Source organism: Vespula pensylvanica, chromosome 3 (genome assembly GCF_014466175.1).
Source record: "Vespula pensylvanica isolate Volc-1 chromosome 3, ASM1446617v1, whole genome shotgun sequence".
Classification (NCBI taxonomy): domain Eukaryota; kingdom Metazoa; phylum Arthropoda; class Insecta; order Hymenoptera; family Vespidae; genus Vespula; species Vespula pensylvanica.
The window spans coordinates 8,402,479-8,412,488 of NC_057687.1; the positions used below are offsets into that span (position 1 = coordinate 8,402,479).

General features: G+C 34.5%; 1 protein-coding gene and 1 long non-coding RNA gene across 2 annotated transcripts in view; both read right to left on the reverse strand.

Annotated features, from left to right (window-relative positions):
- Positions 1-95: 95 nt before the first annotated feature.
- Positions 96-1,973, reverse strand: LOC122627880 (galactoside 2-alpha-L-fucosyltransferase Sec1-like). Its single transcript, XM_043809490.1, has 2 exons — positions 1,214-1,973; positions 96-762 (listed from the first exon to the last, which is right to left on the reverse strand). The coding sequence occupies exons 1-2, from the start codon at positions 1,675-1,677 to the stop codon at positions 222-224; spliced, it is 1,005 nt and encodes a 334-aa protein (XP_043665425.1). The 5' UTR covers positions 1,678-1,973; the 3' UTR covers positions 96-221.
- A 141-nt stretch (positions 1,974-2,114) lies between these two features.
- The window catches only part of LOC122627887, a 16,375-nt gene continuing 8,479 nt past the window's right edge, over positions 2,115-10,010 (reverse strand). Inside the window, exons 2-3 of the long non-coding RNA XR_006326945.1 lie at positions 3,667-4,446; positions 2,115-2,386 (exon numbers count right to left, since the gene is read on the reverse strand). This is a non-coding gene — a long non-coding RNA (uncharacterized LOC122627887). The remainder of the gene's footprint in view (positions 2,387-3,666; positions 4,447-10,010) is intronic.

The window sequence follows — 10,010 nt, forward strand, 5'->3', positions numbered from 1 at the left end:
TTTTTTCTTCTTTTTAATTCTTCTTTCTTTCTTTTTCCTTGTAATTTCATATTAGAAATTATTTACTCTACATTCTCTGTACCTACCAGTCAATCAATGAATCAATCAATCAATCAATCAATCAATCAATCAATCAATCAATCAACCAACCAAGCAACCAATCAATCAATCAATCAATCTGTTGTATCCTTTTCTTTCACGATCTATCTATTTTCTTTGCTTCAACTCATTATCCTCCACTTGGGTAAAACCTCAGCGATCAAGGTAGAAAAGTACGTCGTTACGTTGTAGACGACTGTTTCACCAGCGGCTAAAATAGCTCCAAACGAGCCGTACGTGCCGTAGTCTATGATACTGTGATTACATATGGACAAGACTGCAAGATCCTTACCTGGTCCTCTACCATCGGCTTCTGAGACGAAACTCATTTTGTGACGTTTGCTACGTAGATTGTGTTTGCACCAGTCTATATTGTCGCTTGTAACAATGAATACGACCTTATCATATTTACCAACGAAATAGTCCATAGCTGCGAAGTAATAACTGATTGGTGCTGGTCTAACTTTTAGTTTTTGCCATAGATAATCGACGTAATCTGTCCTTCTAACATGTACGCTCACGTAAGTTGGCTGAGACAGATTGAATGTTTCTGCGACATCACGTAGTACCGTTTCGGCGTTTGCTCTTAAGCTTGGTTTGAATGTAAATTCACGACGTACATCGTCCAGCCAGACAAGAATCAAAGACCAGTATGCTGCGTGCCTGTCAAGATAATATACTATTATATTATACGCTATCTTCTACAACATAATTTAATAATTTAATAATAATATATTCTACTTTACAAACATACATTATCTTATACATTATTTCTTACATCGTAATTACTTGCTAAGATATATATACATATACCTATATCATATACATGCCAAGATATATACACACACACACACACGTATATATATATATATATACGGTTGGCATGAATATTTCATAATATCGATTAATTAATTAACAAAATATTGATACAATTCAATATCTCACGTACAATTTAATCCCAATATCATTTAATAAATTATATAGATACATATCTATCTCTAACAATAACAAAATCAACCACAATCGATATCCTCAATGAAATTTTTACATGGTACATTTTACTTTACTAGCTACAAACCACAATATTAAAGATTAAATAAGAACGATAGAATACCTCGGTATGATGATGTTTTGTTCTGTACTGTTCCATTGACCAAGTGAATTGACCACTTGGCCAACGTCGAGAGTACATCTTCCGATATAACTCAAAGGTGGTATACTGAGGTTCTCGAAATGTTCCTCGAGTGTTTTTAATATGCAACGAGGCATAAACGGTTCTAGACCAGTCCTCCTAGCAGTTGCCCATACCGAAGCGTATTCCCAAATTTGATTACCGAGTCGACCACCTTGAACAGCTGTGACGATTCCATATTTTGGACAAGGGTTCCTCCATTCTGGTGGTACTCGGACACTTTTTAAATTGGTCCGACATAATGCTTGCTCGTATGACGATATTTTCGTATGCCTGGACGCCGGACTGGAGGTGTACATGGGAAAGAGGAAGACGTGAATGCCAAAAACCACTATCAGAGCGAGGACTATGGCGCTCGCAAGCACATGTTGTTGAGCGTGGCTCATTCTCTCTCTTTCTTTCTTTCCCCTCTTTTCTCCCTCTCTAACTCTCTTTATTCTCTTTTCAATATCTTTCTTACTTTAATAAATTCGACAATTTTCTTTTCTTTCTCTCTTATTCTATGTCTTTCTTTAACTTTCTTTAACTTTCTTTATTCTCTTTCCAATATCTTCGTTACTTTGATACATTCAGCAATTTCTTTCTTTCTCACTCTCACTCTTTGTCCCTCTCTTTTTTCAACAATTTTCTAACATCAACATTCAACACTCTTTCACTCTCTCTCCCCACCTCTCTCTCTCTCTCTCTCTCTCTCTCTCTCTCTTTTTCTCTTTTTTTTTTCTTACAATTTTTTCAATATCATTCTTATCTCATAGTTCAACAATTTTCTTTTCTCTCTTTCACTCTCACTCTAACTTTTATTCTCTTTTTATCTCTCTCTCTCTCTCTCTCTCTCTTTCTATCGAACGCAACTAATTTACCCTCTCTTTTCACTGCTCCATTTACTTCCTATGTAATTTTTTAAATCTTTTCTCTTCTTTCTCCTTCGAAACTTTTCTTTTAGAATTATAATTATAATTTGAATTTTAATTATAATTATTAATAATTATCATTCTCTTCTCTCTAGCGTACTACTTGCTGTCCGTCCATTTCATGCTCTAGTCCGGCATATCGGTATCTACAGGCGTGCCGTGTCCCTCGCTTTCCTATGTACATCTTTTGCAATGATAATATCGTTAATAGTAATTACGCTCGTGAGTTATATGTTATGTATGATATAAGCGGCTAGGGGAAGCTTTGAGAGAAAGGCCAGTCGAGCGGATTACGAGAGCATGCAAATTCATATGGAAAACGGGGGGTGGAATGGATTGAGGTGGGTTAGGGTGGGTTAGGGTAGATTGGGGTGGGGTTGAGAGTGGGCGTTGTGTGTGCGTCGTTTCTCGTCGTCGTTTAGAACTCCTCGAACGCATATGCATACACAACGTTATTATATATAGTTGTGTATTGAGAGAAATTACGAATGACGTAAGCCAACTCGTTCAAACATTTCTTTCTTTCTTTCTTTCTTTCTTTCTTTCTTTCTTTCTCTCTTTCTTTCTTTTAATTATATTAAATTATAATAAGAAAAAAAAAAAGAAAAAAAAATATCGAGTTTCACTCATCGAAATTCGAGTAAAAAAAGGAAATTTTGTGAAACGATGAAAATTACGATTGTACTGATTGAAAGATTTGAAAATAAGGATTATGGGATTGGTTATTTTCTATCGATCGATAATCCCTTATTGATCGAGCTTCCAACAAATCGATTTTTTTGATATGAATATTTCATAATTTTAGTAAACGCGATTGAACGACGAAAGTCGACGATGTAGGAACTGGATAATAGGCGTAGCATTTTCAGTCATGGAGAGCTGGGTAAATCAAATCGAAGATTCTATCTCGGTCGCGTGAGTGCGTGTGATCAGGAATATGTGGATTTTCTCATAGCTATATATGTATATATATATATATATATCCATATATATATATATGTGTGTGTGTGTGTGTGTGTATACTACGTAGTTCGCTAGAAAGCAGGATAGAGATATATGTTTGATTGAAGAGCTTCGTCCCGACAAATTTTTTTTTTTTTTCATATTTTCCGTGACGTCTTGTTCGCGATCAAATATGTTGAGACGTAAAAAATAAGAAAATAAAAAAAAATAGTAGATAGTAAAATGTGTAGGAAAGAAAAGACAGGGAGGAAGGGAGAGAGACAAAGAGAGAGAGAGAGAGAGAGAGAGAGAGAGACAAAGAGAGAAAGAGAAAAGAAAACTTGCATATAACCGAAAGAGATAGAAAAAGAAAAAGAAAGAGAAAGAGAAAGAGAGAGAGAGAGAGAGAGAGAGAGAGAGAGAGAAAGAAAGAAAGAGAAAGGGAGGGTGCATCGTGTAAAAGCGTCGATCGTGCGTGCGAGTTAAATTGAGTATGAAAATCCATTTTTACGGTCGACTTACCCGTACCGTCTAGCTGGTTTTCGCACGTTATCGTACGTCCAGAAGAAGGACGGCGTTCCGTAGAAAAGCGATAGCTTAGACGTCGGTCTCTCAGTGTCATGTTTTCCCGGCTAAATCGATGCCCGGTCTCGCGCGCCGCTCGAGAACGCTTGTTGCTTGTCCTCGATGGCTCCTTCGCGACGACGGAGTCGAGCCGGTTGTTAGCCGAGTGAATGAGTGAGTGAATGAGTGGCTAACAACAACGACGATTATCGATATCAGACGAACGTGACAAAAAGACGAGCCATTTTTTTCCTTTATTTATTTTTTTTTAATTTTTATTTTTTCTCCCTTTTTTTTTGTCTTTTTTAACAGTCACTTCCTACGGACTCGTTGATTCTCGTCGTCTATTTCGTTATCGTTGTCTTCGTCGTCGTCGTTGTCGACGACAATAACGTCGTGAGTGAAACTCGTATGTCTGACCAAACGTCCACGGTTACCACTTAACACGCCCGTTATCACGTCCTCGAGAATAGAAAGAAGGAACACGGCGTGCCTCTCGACGAGCTTCCATCCTTTCGAGATGTTGTTTCCACAGTCCAGAGATATGACGTCATAGGGAGCTCTCGACGCCACCTTCACCACCACCACCACCACCGCTACCACTACTACCACTACCACCGACTATTACAATCACCACCCCCACTTTCCATCGACGATCGTCGTCGATTAACCTCCCCACCCACATTTCCCAGTTTACGCGAAGGGTAGCGTTTGATAGTTCGATCTTGTGCTTCCCTCCTGTGGAACGAAAGATTTAGCTATTTAAACTTCGTCGGTATGGTCACGTCGAACTATTTACTTACAGATTGATGCTTTATCTTCGTAGGTAACATAACATTCGTAGGTAGCATGCATTATACTGTAGATATTTATCGGACGTTGTTTCGAAAATTCAGATTTTTGTTGGAGAACGTTAAATAACTATCAGCAAAAAAATGATCGAGATGAATTCATGATAATAGACTTTGTTTCGTCGGTCAAAATAAGTTAAAAAATTGTAAATATCTGTTTTATCGATTAATGGTAAAATGAATTCATTTTTTAACATCCGTTGATAATGCAAATTCTTATTTTATCGACTAGTAACCTAATCTTGTTTTACCCAACTGTTGATAAAGTAGATATCTCTATTATGAGCAGCTAATAATAGATTACTTTTTATCGATAGAATTCCTCTTTGAATGCAAGTTGATCATGTTTTTAAGTTTATGTGTCGAAAAGTGTCAAAACATCAGGCTTTTTTGCGCAATAACCGATATACTCGGTATGTATAGATATGTTTATATTCCGAACAAGCCTATTTATACATGATTTTTTGAATCGTTCGAAAATAAAGAACGAGCAACAGAAATGAGCTTTCCGATTTCACGACTTAAGTGAACGATAAATGAACGAACGAGAAAAAAGAGTTTTTCGTAGATCTACTTATTGTTAGTCAAGAAAGTCCATTCTCGAAAGAAAATCACATCAGCGTGTGCGTTTGAGTGTATGTGTATCTCGGTTTTCTCTCCATTCAATTTTCATCCCCATCGTATATCAAAGCTATATAGGTAATCTTTCTTTATCCCACATTCGATCAACGTTTCTGGCCCCGCAATATTGTTTGAGATATTGGTCCTCGCACGTTTTTCTTATCCGCGATACGGCACAAAGGAAATCGTGTCTCGTTTAAAGCCAAGGATCAAGATCGTCGATCCTCGAAGATGATCGAAATTTTGAGTTTAAGCTCGAGATGTGGAAGAGATGGTGAAAGAGAGAGAGGGAAAGAGAGAGAGAGAGAGAGAGAGAGAGAGAGAGAGAGAGAGAGAGAGAGAGAGAGAGAGAGAGAGAGAGAGAGAGAGAGATTGAGTCGAACATTTTTAACCTATCGAAACTTTTCAGATATCTGATTTCAAGTAACGGCCGATATCGTCGTTTTCTCGGTAAATTTGACCTTCTTGTAGCTTTTTCGAAATCCACGAACGAACTTTTTAAAAATGTATTTCATTCATACACACACACACACACACACACACACACAGACAGACAGACATTTTATACATATACATCTTTAAAATTTTATTGCACATATATGTACGTGTGTATGGATGTATTATAACGTGCGGTGGAAAATGTATTTTCAACGCTCTCGATCGTTCGGGATACTTTACTTTATTTGTTTCCTTCGATAAAGAGTTTATTTAGCGATCACCTTGCATCTCGTCGATAAGAGAGTTATAGGATGATTTTCTCGTTAGGAAAGAAGGCGAGATTTAACGATTTTCCAATACGCGTCCGGTAAATCAACTACGGTCGAGACTTTTTCATTTTTCATGGACTGCTTCGCGTGCAGCTTCCGCTTGCTATCGTGCGAAACTTTCAATGAAAAAGAAAAAAAAAAGAAAAAGGTAAAAGAAAAAACAAACGTAAAATAGCGAGAGAGAGAGAGATAGAGAGAGAGAGAGAGAGAGAGAGAGAGAGAGAGAGAGAGAGAGAGAGAGAGAGAGAGAGAGAGAGAGAGAGAAAGAGCAAAATTAAGAAGTAGAAAAATCAAAGAAATACGGTAAATAAAAAAAAAAAGTAAAAAGGAAAAGAAACAAAAACAAAAAATAGAAAAATGAGAATAAAAGTTATCAACAGTGTAGAAACAGAGGAACGACTAAAATAACGGTAAAGTAAAAGAAAAAAAGAAAGAAAGCTTTTCTTATTTTCAAGTTTATCGGCAAAAGTAACAGTTCCTACAGTACACGCACGAAAATATACGCAAGCTTTTCAGAAAAGAAAGTTTGGTCTCTGCTAGCAGTGGAAAGTCGCGATTCTATATGAAAGTCGAAATTGTATGCGGGTAGAAAAGAGCTGTGCCGTTGACGGACCACGATTTATAAATTCCTTCTCCATTCGTTCGGCTTACTACCGAGCAAAAATTGCTTCTTCTACGATTTTCTCATCGTAGTTCGAGGAGAACACGGAAGAAAAATAACTTCTCCTCTATATATGTACATACATGCATATATATATATACATATATGCACACACACACATACAAACAAACATACATAGGTATTTCTACGTGTCTTTGAATTTTTCACCGCATTACATACATTCCTACATATGCGTATTTTGTATCTTATGAACCTTTCGACATAGTAAATATGTATATATATATATATATATTTATATATGTATGTGTACGTGTGTGATGAACTTTTTATCGTAGTATATATTATACGTAGGTGTGTATGTTCGTATGTATCACTGCGAAGTTTATCGAAATACAATTGTCACGTTTCGTCTTATTTACTTTTTTCTTGTTTTATTTTTTTTTTATATATATATTTTATATATATATATATATGTATGTATAAAGTGAACTTATTTGTCAATTTATTTTGTATCTGTTCTTACTCGTTTAATCTTTTTTATCCCGATTTCCTCTCCCTTGTTCACGCTTTCTTTTTTTTTTAATTTTGAATTCATTTTGAATCTTATTGAATATCGAACTTTTTTTTTTTCCTTTTTTTTTTTTTTTTTTAATTTGAACACCAAAATCGAGATACAAAGTGCTCGTAAAGAAAAAGAATTCTTCGGTAAAAAATTTTATATATCCAAGTCAAAAATTATTTAATGAATTTTAATAACTTCATACGTACAATATCGACGAATTTTCATCTTGTTTCGCGATACCTTTCTAAGGTAGTAATATCTTGCTTCAAGGAGACTTGAATTTTTCGCGATTTTCGCATATGGTTGTAGACATTCGCCGGGGATATTTTTTGAATTCCTTCCTTTTCTTGGGAAAACTTTCGTGAGGAAAAGTTTTTTGTAATTTCGAGGATATCTTGAAGGAAGTAGAAAAAGTAGACGTAAAAAGGAGGAAGAAAAACAATAAGAAGAAGAGAAAAGGAAACAAAAAGAACAATAAAAGAAAACAGAAAGAAAAAAAAACCAACTGAAAGGAACAAAAAAGAAAAAGAAGCAACCCTTTAAGTGTAATATTGACTTGTCCGTAGTGTTCGTGCTGTTTTTTCATATGTATATATATACATATATATATTTTTATATATATATTTTTATTATATACGTACATGTAACGATACTAAAAATTTATTAATTTAACATATGTACACGTATTAGAATTTATCGAAACGAGACTAAAGATTGAAGACGATAAAATATAAATTTTCAAAATCTTGTGCTAATTTTCTTCAAGAAATAAGATTGCAAACATATAAATTAGAAGATATCATCGAATAGAGAAATAAATTGATATTATATAAGAAAAATTGATGTTTCCATTAAATTAAGGAAGATATTTTTCAAATCATAACGAATGTATAAGTAATCCACGACGTGTAAAAGGACTTAAAAAAGAAAAAGAAAAAGAAAGGAACAAAAATTAATAAAAGAATATTAACGCACGAGTTAACTTTTCTATTTCCGATTAGGTAACTTTGTAATCGTATATGTATGTATATTCAATCGTAGATGGTAATGAAAATATAATAATACTTTTTCAAATCTACTTGCCCACGCGCACATACAGGAAGAAAGAGAGAGAGAGAGTGAGAGAAAGAAAAAGAGAGAAAGAAAAAGAAAAAAAAGAAATCGAGAAAGAGAGAGAGAGAGAGAGAGAGAGAGAGAGAGAGAGAGAGAGAGAGAGAGAGAGAAATACACATACATCTATGCCCACCCACACTTCCACCTACACACGACCACCCACAGTCACCAACACCAATGTATTTGTAAATGTAGATATTGCGTATGTTCGGATTTAGAATGAAAATGGCTGTGGAAAGAGAGAAACAAAGAAAGAAAGAAAGAAAAAGAGACAGAGATAGAAAGATAGATAGATAGATAGACAGAGAGAGAGAGAGAAACAGAGAAAAAGAGAGAGAGAGAGAAAGAGAGAGAGAGAGAAAGAGAGAAAGAGAGAGAGAGAGAGAGAGAGAGAGAGAGAGAGAGAGAGAAAGAGACTTTCGAAGGGAAGTAGACGTATCCCGGTGTCTTAAATATTCCTACCGTCGACACTTTCATTTCCGAGCATTTCCGACTGGAGAAATATCATAATAGGAAATTATACAAGGTTACTATGAGCTGACATTTACCAAAGAGCACGTAGGGATATCTTATAATATAATAGTTAAGTACAACACGCATCGCACGCGTCCTTCGAATCTTCTTTTTATTTTATTTTATTCTATTTCATTTTTTTTTTTTTTTTTTTTTTTATATAGCGTCCCTGACTAATCGTATCTTTTTTTATTTTATTTTATTCTTTTATTATTTTTTCTTTTTTCTTTTTTTTCTTTTTTTAATGGCGTCCCTGACTAATCGATATTACATTTAATTTAAATGATAAATATTTTATAGCGTTTAGAAATTATTTAAAAAAGTCAGATTGATCTATCGTACCATTGTGATATTTTTCTCATTAATGGGGAAGATACAGCCAATAGAAAATTATTATTATTATTATTATTATTATTATTATTATTATTATTATTATTATTGTATTATTTATTCAATATTAGACGAAAATTGTAGATATTGATAGTTATAATGATTGCAAATAATAAAGTAAATGGTTATTAAATTTTGTGCACATTTCCTTTCACATTTCTTATCATCCTGAAATGAAATTTTACTCATGATAGCCTTTATAGGTAAAAGACGATCCATAAAATATTATAAGAGAAGCTCTTTTCATTGTCTGACGGAAGAATGCGTATAAATGGTGACTGGTGTAAGAGAAATTTCTAAAGATCTCAATGAGAGACAGAGAGAAAGAAAGAGAGGGAGAGAGAGAGAGATAGAGAGAGAGAGAGAGAGAGAGAGAGAGAGAGAGAGAGAGAGAGAGAGACAGAGAGAGAGAGAGAGAGACAGAGAGAGAGACAGAGAGAGAGAGAGAGAGAGAGAGAGAGAGAGACAGACAGACAGAGAGAGAGAAAGAGAGAGGAAGAGAAATGAAATTTATTATAGTAAGTGCACATGAGCCGTGTTATAAATGAAGCCCTGTTACTAAAATATAGTCGAACCTAAACGTGATGGAAATATTGTAGTCACTAGATATTATAGACACTATAACACATAGTATTGGATTTTAATGAAATGATTATGATAATTTTATCAATACCATATGAAAAAAATTGTTAATAGAAGCCAGAAAAAAGATATAACAAGTAAATAAACATTTTACGAAAGAAAGAACAAGAGAGGCAGAAAGAATCGTTGAACAATTTAAAAAAAAGAGCAACGATTAATTGGACATGAAAAGAAATTTAATAAAATTCAAAATCTCAATTTTTTCATTCGTAAATAAAAAA

What these genes read in the sequence shown, in the direction of transcription:
- LOC122627880 (XM_043809490.1), bottom strand. Translation starts at nt 1,677, where the DNA reads ATGAGCCACGCTCAACAACATGTGCTTGCGAGCGCCATAGTCCTCGCT. An exon ending in CAAAACATCATCATACCGAG is followed by an intron (nt 763 to 1,213) that starts GTATTCTATCGT and finishes TTATCTTGACAG; the next exon opens with GCACGCAGCATACTGGTCTT.